Raw genomic sequence first — 14,848 nt, forward strand, 5'->3', positions numbered from 1 at the left:
ACCTACACTCACCTTTACTGGCTCCATCCCCGCCTCTTCGACCTGTTTGTTTCCTCTCCACCTATCCTCTCCTCTATCCCTCTTCTATCCGCCTCCCACTCTCTCCCTATTTATTTCAAAACCCCCTTCCCCTCCCCCTTTTCTGATGAAGGGTCTAGGCCCGAAACGTCAGCCTCTCTGCTCCTATGATGCTGCTTGGCCTGCTGTGTTCATCCAGCCCTGCACCTTGTTGTCTCAAACTTTCAGCTTAGCTCTCTTAGTTCAGTCTTTAAGTGTAATTGATGTAGGTCTTGCAACTAAAGTAAATTCAAAAATCTTAGGAGTAGTGAATGAGTCGAAATTTCTGCAAAATAAATACTGACGAAAGCTATTATCTTGGCTCTCACTATTTCAGCTAGCAACTCACTTCTCTCTCCCTAGCAACAGTATGAGACAAGACTATTTGCAAACCTTGGCACTGTATTTTACCCAAGGTGAATTTCCAACTTATATCCATTCCTTCCCTATGAACATCTATTTTTGCTATCGACAACATCACCTAGTTGTAGCCCTTCCTTACTTCATCCGATGGACTACTGAACTATGTTGCTTTAATGCATCAAGAGTTATGTCCCTTGAAGAAGTTCAGCATGCTGCTGAGGCTTGGATGTCACACGTGAAAAGCGGCATTGTAGCACTGCAGACAAAGGCTGTGCCTCGAGACTATTCTGTATTGTCAGGATGAGATTAGCTGTGAGCGAACCTGCTAGATATATTCAAGTAATTGGAATACACATACCCTTTGGTGTTCCATTTAGATAGCACAAGCAAAGACTACATGCTGGCAACTGTGGGTAGTCTCTTCTTAAGAAAAAGCAGAACAAAGAAGTCAGAATTACAGATTTCAAGACCAAGGGTAGAAGCAATTAAAAAAAATGTAGTAGCAATACAGGACTTCTCAGTTGAGAAAACAGAAGAAAATAAGTACATAAAAACAGAAGAGAACAAGGTTTTCTTCATAAACTAAGTACCTCCGAACTGGACAAAGCCAGGCAGTCAACTGATTAAAAACAGAGCCATCTAAAGGGTATTTAAAATGTAAAAGCAGTGTTGAGAGTCAACCCCATGCGGAACCAAGAAAAATAGTGCCTAAATTCAGACAAAGAAAAAAAACATCTGCAATCAAAAATAGAGTCAATATAACCCACCACAAGTTATATTATACCATCTAGACACAAAATAGAAAATTAACATTCAAAACATTGCTGAAGGCACAGACAGAGTGCACAAGATAAAATTGAAAGTAAAAAGAAAAGGCAAACAACAGAGACCAATGCTGAATGCACACACATAGTATCAAGAAGGCAGATATACAGAAGGATGAATACCAAATCACTCAGCACAAACTGAAGTTGGCATTTGGTACGGTTGCATTTATTGGTCGGTGCACTGAATATAGGAGTTGGGAAGTCATGTTGCGGCTATACAGGACATTGTTTAGGCCACTTTTGGAATACTGCATCCCAATCTGGTCTCCCTGCTATAGGAAATATTTTGTGAAACTTGAAAGAGTTCAGAAAAGACTTACAAGGATGTTGCTGGAGTTGGAGGGTTTGAGCTGAAGGGAGAAGCTGACTAGGTTGGGGGTGTTATTCCGCTGAAGCAGCATGTATAGGATGAATACCTGAGGTCTTTCCCCAGGGTAGGGGAGTACAAAACAAGAGGGTGCAGGTTTAAGGAGAGAGGGGAAAGATGTAGAAGGCACCTAAGGGGCAACCTTTCCACACAGAGGTGGTGCATGTATGGAATGAGCTGCCAGAGGAGATCGTGGAGGCGGGTACAATTACAACTTTTAAAACAGATCTGAATGAGTACATGAATAGGAACAAGGGAGGGAGATGGGCCAAATGCTGGCAAATGGGACTAGATCAGTTTAGGATATCTGGTCAATGCGGATGAGATTGGCTGAAGGGTCTGTTTCCATGCTGTACATCTCTACATGACTCGGATTCTCTACGAACTGGAAGGCCACAGATGTCTTATCAGGGTTTAAACTTTTTAAACAAAGACTGCAGCAATACTTCGTAGACAACACAGTTGCAAGACTGGTTTAACAAGCTGGGAAAATGCTGATTATAGTTGGCAACTCAGGATTTCACAGTCAATACTTGGATTTATCTCAAGAAGACCTGCAAAAGGTATGGAAAGTTGGCTGCATGTAGGAGTCAATTTTAGAATTCATTACTTAGAATCTATGTCCTACAGGTAACAGCCAGAGAAATAAATAGATCAATCCATTAGGAGATGCTGAGCCAAAGCAATAAATGCATTTTTTCAGAAACTGAACTGTCAGAGCAGCTAATGGAGTTAGAACATAAGAACTAGGAGCAGGAGTAGGCCATCTGGCCCTTCGAGCCTGCTCCGCCATTCAATAAGATCATGGCTGATCTTTTCGTGGACTCAGATCCACTTACCCGCGTTCTCACCATATCCCTTAATTCCTTCATTGTTCAAAAAAAATCTACCTTTTTTTTAAAAACGTTTACTGAAGTAGCGTCAACTACTTCACTGGGCAAGGAGTTGGTAATTGCCCCAACACCTATCCTTCTTAAAGATAACAAACATTCTTAAAATAAAGACTTCTTGAGAAAAAATGGTCAGAGCATTGTCTCACTGCTTCTATCTAAAGAACACGGACTGCAGCAGTTCAAGAAGGTAGCTCACCACCACCTTCTCAAGGGCAACTAGGGATAGGCAATAAACACAGGACAGCCAGCAACCACCCACATCCCACAAAATATAGCAGAACACACAAAGCCATTGTAGCAGGACAACAGTTCCTCCAAGAACCAAATACAACCAGTGTTGGCGCTGTAGCCAGGACACAAAAAACAAACATGCAGTACACTGGTGTGGTCTATTGCACCTACTGCAAAGCTGTCCTCCATTCCAAGAGGAATGTGCAAGGATTGCAGCACAAAGACACCAAGCCCCCATATGCAACAAATCCAGAGATTCAGTTCATAGCCACAACAGCAGATAAACAAACAGTAAATAGATACAGCAGTATGGCAGCAACAAGCCAGAGACCAGCACAAATGTTAGCTAATACTCAAAGCTGAAATCAAAGAGACCTGAGACAAGATCCAGGGTGGAAAAACTTCCAGCTAGAGGATGAACATTGTTAATCTAACACATTGTGTAGACAAATTAAGGCAACTAGAAGCTCTTGCCACAACCAACTTCACTTGCCCAAAGAAAACTGGCAAAAACGCACTCAAAACCAAGACTGGCACAGCTCGGGCAAATATCTTAACAGACCAAATTCTGATGGATATGTACTCAGATCATTGGAACTCAATGGTTAATCACATATAATAGGTCACCCATCCTTGAATTCAGAGATTAAAAATGCAGCTTTGTGTCAAAGAAACCGCACGTATTTTACCTGATAGACACAAACAACCAGCAGCATGCGCAACTGTTACCATTGTAATTATCCACAAGATTACAAGAGTACCCATAATGGCAAAAGAGACCAAGAATATTCACATTCAGTCAGTCTAGGATTTAAAATAATTATACTAAGACAGGTTTGATACCACAGGAAGTTTCATAGGTGATACCAGTCTCAAAGAAGATGTAATTCTGTCAAATTGGCCCTTCGATAAAGTGCAGTGTTCAGATACAAGATTTTCGTGTTGCCATGTTACATGCTGAAGTTAACCTCTGGATATGAGGTTACTATCACCAGCAGAGAGTATGTTTAGAAGGCAAGTGAGAACTTCCTTGCCAAGCCACCGCTTATCCACATTTTCCAGCAATGCAGGATGCACTTCTCAGCAAACAAGGAGGAATAAAAATGGTGCCTGACCAACAGGCAGGTGGGGAAATGACCTCATCTACACACAGACCAAAACACCAGAATTATACACCACAAAATGGGAAGGTAGTTACCTGCAGCGGTATCGAAAGACTGCAGTGAACCAAAGTCTTAAAAAGTGACAACACCCAATTGAGCAACAGTGAGAAGGCACAGAAGCCAAATAAGGGGAAGTGTGCAATATTCCAATTGTATACAGTGGACATGAAAGAACATAATCAGACAAATGATGGGTGTGATGAAACAGCAGGTTGAGAACCAACAGATTGATAATGTCTGCAAACCAAGAACAGCGAAGGGAGAAATCCAAACCTTCAAAAGCTGGAACTGCATCAAGATCTGGAAGAACTTCAAACCATCAAAATGATATATGGACTCTTAGATATCTGCACTCTCAGACTTTACAAGCATTAACTCCATATAATTAATTTTACTATTATTCGATGTTTGCTGGTTAACATTTGTAGCATACTAGAGCTGTTTTCGGGGGAAAAGGATATTGTATTATCATAGAATTTTACAGTTCAGAAGCAGGCCATTTGGTCCATTGTGTCTATACAGGCTCCCCAAAGAGTTACCCAACTAGTCCCACTCTCCAGTCCTATCACCATAGCCTTCTAAATTCATCACTTTCCAAATATCCAGCTGTCTTTTGAAATCTCCTACGAAATCCTCCTCTACCACTCTCCCAGGTACTGCATTCCAAATGCTAACAACTCTCTAAGTAAAGACATTTCACCTCATCTCACTCCTAGCTCTCTTGCTGACAATCTAGAAATTGTGACTCCTAGTTACTGACATACCAACTAGTGGAAACAGAATATCCTTCTTTACCCTGTCAAAATTGTTCATAAATTTGAACATGTCAAGAGATCATCTCTTAATCTTCCCAGTTCCAAGGAGAACAAGCCCAATTTAGAGTCACAGACTTATACAGCACAGAAACAGACCCTTCGGTCCAGCTCATCCTCACCGACTAACAAAGAACAATACAGCATAAGAATAGGCTTTTCGGCCCTCCAAGCCTGCGCCGACGCATTTTGCCCTTCCATACTAAAACTGTCTTCACTTACAGGATCCGTATCCCTGTCTTCCCTTCTTATTCATGTATTCGTCCAAGTGCTTCTTGAATGCTGCTATTGTGTCTGCTTCCACCACTGCCTCTAGCAATGTGTTCCAGGCACTCGCAACCTTTGTGTGAAAAACATGCCTCGCACATTTCTTTTAAACATCCCCCCTCACACCTTGAATCTGTGTCCCCTAGTAATTGACCTCTCCACTTTTGACTCTATCAATGCCATTCACAATCTTGTAAAGATCTGTCAGGTCAACTCCTGCGTTGCAGTGAAAACAAACCCAGTCTATCCAACCTTTCTTCATAGCTAAAATCCCCCATATCAGGCAACATCCTGCTAACCCTTTTCTGTACCATCTCCAAAGCATCCATATCCTTCTGGCAGTGTGGTAACCAGAACTGTACACAACATTCCAAGTGTGGCCTAACTGAAGTTCTAAAAAGCTGCAGCATTACTGGTCTATCATTATACTCAATGCTTCTTCCAATAAAGGCAAGCACGCTATATGTCATTTTTGACTAGCTTATCTACCTGAGCTGCCACCTTCAGTGATCTGTGGACCTGCACACCTGGATCCCTCTGCATATCAATACTCTGAAGAGTTCTGCCATTCCAGATATCTTAAACTAATCTAGTCCCATTTGCCAGCATTTGGCCATATTCCCTCTAAACCTTTCCTATTCATGTATTCATCCAGATGGCCTTTTAAATGTTGTAATTGTACTGACCTCCTCCACCTCTTCTGGCAGCTCATTCCAACCAGGCAGCACCCTCTGCAGGAAAGTTGCCTCTCAGGTCCCTTTTGAATCGTTCCCCTCTCACCTTAAACCGATGCCCATCAGTCTTGGACTTTCCTACCCCAGGAAAGAGACCTTGGCTATTCACGTTAACCATATCCCTTATGATTTTATAAATCCCTAAAAGGTCAACCGCTCAGCCTCTGAAGCTCCAGAATAAAAATGCCCCAGTCTATTCAGTTTCTCCCTATAGCTCAAACCCTCCAAATCCTGGCAAATTTCTGCAATGTTTCCCTGTATCTAAAATCCCTCATTCCTGGTAACATTCTAGTAAATCGCCTCTGGACACTCTCTCGTGCTTAACACCCTTCCTTAAATGAAATTGGCCAGAACTGAGCACAATACTCCAAATATGGCCTGACCAATGATTTGCATAGGTGTAGCCTCACTTCCATGCTTTTATACTCCATGCTTCTATTTATAAAGCAAAGGATCCTATAAGCCTTCTTCGCAACTGTTTCAACTTGCCTGGCCACTTTCGGAGAAAATATGCACTCTAAACCCGAAGTCCCTCTGCTCCTGTACTTCCCTTAAAGTTATACCAGAGCCTGTATTGTCTCGGTGTTTCTTTTACCAAAATGCATTACCTCACATTTCTCTGGCAGGTGTCAGCCCATTTGGCCACTTGTCAATGTCTCTCAGCATCATCCTCACAATTCACTCTTAGTATCATTTGCAAAGTTAGATTGTCCCTGGGGAATGCCACTTTTATCTCGTCTCCAGTCTGAGAAATGCCTATCTACACCTACCCTGTTTTCTATATTTTAGCTAACTTCTAATCCGTGCTGCGCCAATCCAAACATTTCTAATTTGCTAACCAACTTGCCATTTGGCACCATGTCAAATAATTTCTGAAAGTCCAAATATACAACATCCACAGCACTACCCTCATCCACTGCCTGTGTCACCTTGTGAAAGAACTCAATGAAATTTGTTAGACATCAACTGCCATTGATAAAGCCATGTTGATTGTCTAGTATTAACTTATTATTTTTCTCCAATTATATACTTGTCTTATCCCAAATTATGGCCTCCATCAGGATTATTGATGTCAAGCTGACAGATTTGTAGTTTCCCAGGTTGTCCTTTGCCCTTTTCTTAAAAAACATCACATTTGCAATCCTCCGGGCCCCGGGACTAATCCTGTCTTCAGAGAGGTCTGCAAAGTTTCTGTCAACGGCTTCACAATTTGCTCCCTTTCCTCTCGCAGCAATCTAGGATGCATCCCGTCTAGGCCTGGCGACTTCTATACCAAGAATGCTGCCAGACATTTTAGCACCTCTTCTTTATCTATACTATACCACTCAGTTGCTTAATACCCGCATTTTCAATTGGGCCATTGTCACGATCTTCTAATTTGGTAAAGACAGAAGTATTCATTTAGCTCATTGGCTGTACCTTTTGCTTCAGTAAGCAGTTTACCCTGTTTGTTCCTTATGGGACCCACTTGTTCCTTTGCTAATTTCTTAGTACAGATATGTTTGAAGAAAAGTTTACTATTCATTTTAGCACAGCCAGCCATCCTTTTGTCATGTTTTGTCTTAACTTAGCCTCTCCTGCATTTCAGATACTCTTCCGGATTTCTATTGCTATTATTATTCCGCATCACATGCCTCCTTTTACTTCCTGATTTTCTCATCAATATCCTTAGTCGTCCAAGGCCCTCTAGCTTTGGATAGCCCATACTCATTTCTCATTCTGCTCCATTCAACTTTTAGACCCCTAAAATCTGCCCTTATCATTTTAAGAGTGTTGGCCCTTTAAGACTAGAGGCCACAGGCACTCTGCATTGTAGTATCTTAGATGAAGGCTCTATATAGAGATAACTTTGTAATGTCTATAAGTAATTTAGTTATAAACAAATCCATCAAAGACCTCCAAGTAAATGAAAGCCATAAACCTAATTGATATTACATTCTACAATCTACCTAGCAAGAGAAAATGTGCAGGTTTGGTGGTGGGAAGATTCAAGAAGGCTGGGGAAAAAACTAGGTCCCAAGTGAGTGAGGGTGTGGGGTAGATGAGAGGAAGAGGGGGCAGATGAGAAGAGTTGAGGAGATGACAAAGAAGTTGAGGGGAAAAGTGATGGGGAGTCCAAAAGCTCGGGGGTGTGTGTGCGTGTGTGTAGGCCACAAGTGCGGCAAATGGAGAGACAGGCTGAAAAGAAGAGAAGAGAAAATATTTCTAGTCTGTCCAACAAGAAATACTTAACTAATCAGGAGCCAAGAAGACCTGAAATCACAGAATCACACTTACAATGAATATAAATGAATGAATCACTAGCTTCAGGTTGCAATTATTTAGAAATTATAGAGAGAAAATATATGCATGCTATTGTAATGAACACTGTCATTTAAATTGGAGCTGCAGCAAAAAGTGTAGTAAATGCCTGGTTAAAATGTTCTTGCTTTGTACGCATGTATTGAAACACATCAGCTGTGACCTCTGAGGCTACAAAAGGTGTGCTTAGAAGATGGCTTCTTGGGTGCAAAGTGTGTCAATTATTTTGCAAAAATCTTTTGTTGCTGAGGTATGCCTGTTGTCTTGTGACAACTTTTTAGCATCTTGGAATTTAATGTTTGCCTTGGGTGTTGCACCTTTAAATTTAATAGGTTTGATAATTATTTCAGGATATTGGTGAATTCCTTTAATTCAGTTTCTGTGAGAGTTCAAATACCATTTATGCAACGAAGTACCTAAGGTAATGTTAATAAGTGCCACCATCATCTAATAAAGGAATTAGCGAGGAGGAAACTGTAGCCTTCAAAAAATACAAATATTTGTGTCCTGCATTCTACTCATCATAACTTTGATGTCTTTCAGAACTCTGTTGCTAATAACCTTATTCACACCGAGTCCCAGTCAGCTATTGTAGGATAATGGTTACATCATATTAATCAGTGATGTCTGCTGATGAGCAAGACACAATTGAAACTAGGAATGAGTCAGGAATCTAGAAATGCTCTCTCCTACTCACTATGGATGTAGTGTAAATAGTTAATAAAGGTTACTGTTTACCAATTTGAAGACAAACTCCCTTGTACTTGCTCCTGGTCATTATATTGGCTCCTGGTTATTCACATTCCTGATTTCAAGTCCCTCAAGGGTCTCTCCCTTCCCGTTTCTAATTTTTTTCAGTTCCAGCTGTTTACAAGTTTAGACAGGCCACATTTGGAGTACTGTGTACACACTATAGGAAGTATGTGGAAGCTTTAGAGAGGGTGCGAAAGAGGTTTCCCAGGATGTTGCCTGGATTGGATTGTATTAGCTATAAAGGAGGGGTTGGAAAGACTTGGATTGTTTTCACTAGAGTTTCAGAAGTTGACAGGCAATCTTATAGAAGTGCATAAAATTATGAGAAGCATTGATGAGGCGGATAGCTGGAGTCTTTTTCCCCCACAGAGTGGACATATCAAATACTAGGAGATATAGGTTAAAAATGAGAGAGAAAAGATTAAAGGAGGTGGTCGAGGAAAGTTCTTTTTTTCCCCTGTAGAGGATGATAGGTACCTGGAACATACTGCCTGTGGAGGTGGCAGAAGCAGATATGGTAGCAATGTTTAAGAGGCATTTAGACAGATACACGAACAGGCCTAGTGGTACTATCGCTGGACTGTTAATCTAGAGACCCAACTAATGTTTGGGAGACCCGGGTTCAAATCCTGCATGGCAGATGGTGAAATTTGAAATCAATTAAACAAAAGTCTGGAATTAACAGTCTAGTGATGACCGTGAATCCATTGTCAATTGTCAGAAAACCCCACCTGGTTCACGAATGTCCTTCAGGGAAGGAAACTGCCATCTTTACCTGGTCTGGCCTACACACAATCCAGATCCACAGCAATATGGTTGACTCTTAGCTGCCCCTGGGCAATAAATGCTGGCCTAGACAACGATGCCCTCATCCCGTGAATGAAGTTTTTTAAAAAAATGGCGGAGAAAAAGGGATACAGACCATGTGGAGGCAGATGGGATTAGTTTAGAATGGCATCATAGTTGGCACAGACAGCGTTGGTCAAAGTCCTGTTCCTGTGCTGTACTGTTCTATGTTCTGAGATACTTGCGCTGACATAATTCTGATGTCTTGAGCATCTTCAAATTTAATTATTCCACCATTGGTGTTTGTACAGTCAGTTGTGTAGTTTAAATCAAATTCTTTACACAAACCTCCCAATTTGATGCCACACTTTCCTTAAAATCTACACTTTGGCCAAGCTTTCTGGTTTACCTGCCATGGTATTGCCTTATGCATTTTGGTGTCAAATTTACAATCTGCTTTATAATTCTCCTATGAAGTACCTAGGGAAGTTTTATTATGTTAGAAGTAATATAAATATACAAGTTCCCAGTTATCTTTATGATGCTATTATGCTGACAGAAATTTCAAGTCTTATTAAATGTACATATTTCAGTCTGGGACGTTTCAATTCTTTTTACAAGTCTTGGACAAAGTTCCAATGCAAAAGCACAATGTTGGAGATGCTGGAATATGTGAAATGAAAACAGAAAGTGCTGGAAATACTCAGCAGGTCAGGCTGGTCTCTTTGCTCTCCTATTTGCAGTTCATCTACTACTGCTCCAAACATAGCTCAACATAAGCTAGAAACAGCAGCTTAGTCTTTCAGCTTGGTACTCTACAGCCTCCCGGATTTAATAAATTTAACTACTTTAGGTCATAATGTCTGCCTCAGTTTTGATCATTTTTCTTCAAGCTGTTTCTTCTCCCTTTTCTTTCTTCCTTATTACTTCACATTGCCTTTGGGTAGTTGTTATTCAGCCACTCTCATGTGATTAGGGAACATCTTTTGTATCTTTACCTATTACCATTGACTTTGGCTACATACCAATGAAACCTGCTGTCATTTAATCTCTCCTGCTCTTCAACCTATCAGAGATTTTGCCGTTTTTTTTCTTCCTCTTCACTTCCTCCTTCCTTTCACTTGCTTAAAGCCTAATACATTACCATCTTTCCTCAACTCTGATAGATTCATACATCCTAAACATTTCTCTCCACAGATGCTTCCTGACATGCTGGGGATTTCCATCATTTTCTGTTTAAATTTTGGACGGTATTAATCCAGCAAAACTCATTATTCATTTCATAAAGTATTATTCTCCCATTTACTGAAAGTAATTTTAGCTGTTTGTTTTGTAAATATAAAAGGCATTTATTCCTTCAATTACATAATAAGTCTCATGCTTCTGCCTCACTCCAAATTTTCAAAACATCATTCATCAGTGCGACAACATGTATAGAAAATTCAAAGGCAAGTGATTGGAAAATTGAAAAGGCTGTGCTCATTTGGCTGCCGAATTAACACTGAAAAAAGTCTTAAAATATGGAGGATAACAGTTTTAAATGTCCTGTAAAGTTTTAGACAAAATAAAATACAAACATTACACAGCAAATACTAATACTAACCTCACGAACATCCACCAAATGATCTGGTTGCAGAGTATGTGATCTCTTTGAAAGCCCCAGTGCCTTGTGATGAGTTACACCAAAGAAAGCAGCCGCATTCTGACTTGCTCTTCTCTGCACACCTGGAGAACTGTTTCCCTGAGAAGCCAGGGAAAAACTTCGAGATTTCAAAGGTGGATTATTCTATAGATTGGGATTAAAATAAAACGTACATTTATCTATTGAAAAGCATTTGGGTTTGGCATAGGGGCTAATATCCTGCTTAAAATATTTACTTGGGGAGAAAAGGTTACTAAAATATACAATATTATTTGCATTTGTTGCATAAGCAATTAGGCTCTGAGCAATAAAAACAACTTAATACCCTACTGTCATAGTATTTGCAAAGTTAATAAACAACTGAAATTTACTGATTTGTCATATTACTTGTAAACTACAATGCTAGAATGGTTTTAAAAGTTATGCAATTAGTATTATTGTAAATGTGCTGAACTTGTTTCAGTATAAGATAAATATCATGTTTATCATACAATGTTAATTAGTATAGAATATGCAGAACAACAAAACTCCAGGTACAACACAAACGCATCTCACCTTTCCAATAGCCTCTGTATGGTGTTGAGTACATATTTGAAGTCTGCTAACCCAGTGTTGACGTTCCTTTGCATCAGTGGCTAGAAAATAAATTTAGGTTTACTCAAGCAGAGTAGGTAAAACTAAATCATTTTGTCAAAACAATTTTCAAATACCTGCTAAACTAATGCATAGATCATGCCAGTTCTAAAAGACCATTTAAATGGAAACCTGTGACCTACATGTGAAGCCAAATGATGGAATGCAATTAAGAAACACGGCTCAAAACTGCAAGAAAGCTCATATTCTCAGGTTGTTTTAAAATATTTCACAACTAATTAATTCTAAAATGAAAAAGGTAAAGTCGCCATAGTCCTACCAGACCATCGGACTGCTCTCTCATTAAACAGAAATGACTAGTAGTTGTTTAACCTGAGGGTCACCATACCTCAGATGAGGGGAGTGGTTGAGAAGAAGAGTTCTTCATGGTAATCTCAGGTAGTGCAGGAATCGAACCCACGCTGTTCACATCACTCTAAATCATAACCCAGCCAACTGAGCTAACCTCTTAAGGTCAGTCACTGGTATCATGAAGGCAAATATGGCAGAAAATATGCACAGTAAGGTCTCATGCTGCAAATGAGACAAATGACCAATTTTTATTTTGATGGCAACAGCTGAAGAGATACATTGCTCAAGAACTCTCCCTTCTTTTCCAAACAGTGCCTCTTATGCTCAATACATCACGTAAATAACAACTGGGTTTCGCTTGGTATTACATGAAAGCCTCAGCCTGAGTGGTGCTTTAAATACATGGAATGGAGCTTGAACCAATTGTAATTATATGCGTGCTATCACCTGAACCAAGCGAACACCAAAATAAGTTGAATAGAAGTTACACAACAAAGGCAGCAAATATATAATCTAGATAAATGTGACGTCACACAAATGTGAAACACATGCGAGTCAAAACATGTATTACATAATTAACACATGGAATTGAATTAAAATGGCAACTAAGAAAGGGACCCAGGAACTTTATCAAAAAATGCTGCAAATACTTAGCAGGTTAGGCATCATTAGTGGAGAAAGACAATATTTCTGGCAATTGACCTTTCATCAAAGCTGGAAAATATTACAGATGTGGAGAATGAAATACAGAATTACAGGCAGGTCAGTGATAATATGGGAGGCAGGAATAATTAAGAGAAAAGCAGAAAGAAAGTATGGGAATAGTGGTTACCATCTCAAAATATTGAATTTGATGTTCAGACCAGATGGTTGTGAAATGTCTGATCAAACAATCAACTGCATTGTTCCACAAGCTTCTGTGGAGCTTCATTGGAACAGTGTCAGAGTATGAGATCAGAATGGATGGAGAATTGAAATAGCAAGCAAGATATATAATGAAGATGGACTGCATAAACTTGGCTTGCAATTCTTTTAGTTTAGAAGGTTCAGTTGTGACTTAAGGTCTTTTAAGTTGATAAAGGCATTCAATATTGTTGGAAGAGAAACTACTTCTTCCAGAACAAAGAACAAAACCAGAACATGGGTCTTAAATTAATGGTAAACCATTTGACAGTGAAATCAGGAAGCTTCATTGCACACAAAGGTAATGAAATTCTGGAACAGAATGTATTGTCTTCAAAAAGACTTGTCAGTTGAGATTTCACGACATAGATGATTAGAGTTTGATGAGGCAAGTCATAAAAGAATGTGGACTACAGCCAGATAAATATTCATGTATAGTTCTGCCATCATCTACCTGAATGATAAATTCCTACCCCTACTTTTAATAAAGTGACCATTTCAACATATAGCAAAATCAATCAGTAGGCCAAAGAGTATGAATGCTTATTAGTGCAGTGAACTGCAGCTTACATGTCGACTAGGTATGCAAGATGATGCCAATTTTCAGGTCTCAAAGGTAATATTTTTGCCTGTATTCAGTATATAAATTGACTCGACTTTATAGCGACAACATGCTATACTTGTATTAATAGCCAATCCTAATTTTTCATGTTCGAATGCATATTTTGCTTATCCCATCCTATAACCGGTTGCAATGGATCAGGCAGGTGATAAACTAAATTGCAAAGATGTGCAACAGTTTAAGACACACCCACTCTTTGTACCGGAATCCAGTGACAATTTCAAATGGCAGCCACCCATACCAGTGGTTCATGTTTATATTCAACACAAGTTTACCCCTCCCCTCTCCACTGAATCAAAGTACTGTTATGGTGCAGAAGGCATTTAATTTTGTTGTGTCTCTCTGAATAGCATTATGACAGAGTCATTTGCTTTTAACTCTAAACATTATTTCTATTGAAATAGTCATTTAATGCTTCAATTGAACCTGCCTCCAACACACTTGCAGGCAGTGCATTCATTATACACCCTAATTACTCACTGTGTGGAAAAGTTTTCTTCTCACAATTCATTTGCTTCTTTTGCAAATTATTTTAAGTCTGTGCCCTCTCAATCCTTTTATGAATGGGAACACATTTTCTCTCTGTACTCTATTCAAGGTCCTCATGATTTTGAGAACTTCTCCAAAGAAAATAGTCCCAACTTCTACAATCTATCTTAACAACTGAAGTTTCTCATCCCTGAAAGTTCTCTTGTAAATCTCTCTCATTCTTTTTCCAATGTGTTCACATCCTGCTTGAACTATGAAGCCAAAAACTGGATACAATACTAGCGGAGTTCTAATTAATACCTTATGCAAGTTCAGCATAACACCCTAGCTTGTGTTCTATGCCCCTATTAATAAAAGGTCTCCCCCTTTAGGAATCAAAGATAAAACTGGACTGCTGATATTTAACTTGACTTAACAATTAACCTATTTGCATTTCAAAATGTGTTGCTTTTTGGAAACATTTAATTTGGTTGGTACCGAACAGGCAAGCTGCTTTCAGTTCAAGGGCCATTTCTACTTGGTGAACTTCAGTGTATAGCACCCAAAATTTCTATCACACTGCAGGACAATGAGTGCTGGGGTCACGAGCAGGGTGGAGGCATAAACCAATCAAGGATGTTCACTGTTCTGCTTCAGATAGAAAAAAAAATCATCCAATGTACAATGTCACCCAAATAAGTTTAGTGTCAATAG

The 14,848-nt window shown here is 39.6% G+C and overlaps 1 protein-coding gene across 3 annotated transcripts in view; it reads right to left on the reverse strand.

Annotated features, from left to right (window-relative positions):
- The window catches only part of osbpl11 (oxysterol binding protein-like 11), an 83,998-nt gene that overhangs the window by 33,682 nt on the left and 35,468 nt on the right, over window positions 1–14,848 (reverse strand). For 2 of the 3 annotated variants that reach the window (XM_048599033.1, XM_048599031.1), the window contains exons 4-5: window positions 11,752–11,831; window positions 11,158–11,340 (exon numbers count right to left, since the gene is read on the reverse strand). In XM_048599033.1, coding sequence (XP_048454990.1) covers window positions 11,158–11,340; window positions 11,752–11,831 — 263 coding nt within the window. The remainder of the gene's footprint in view (window positions 1–11,157; window positions 11,341–11,751; window positions 11,832–14,848) is intronic. The other variant, XM_048599032.1, reaches the window with a different exon arrangement.

This window comes from Rhincodon typus, chromosome 7 (genome assembly GCF_021869965.1).
Source record: "Rhincodon typus isolate 14 chromosome 7, sRhiTyp1.1, whole genome shotgun sequence".
In the NCBI taxonomy this organism is placed as follows: Eukaryota; Metazoa; Chordata; class Chondrichthyes; order Orectolobiformes; family Rhincodontidae; genus Rhincodon; species Rhincodon typus.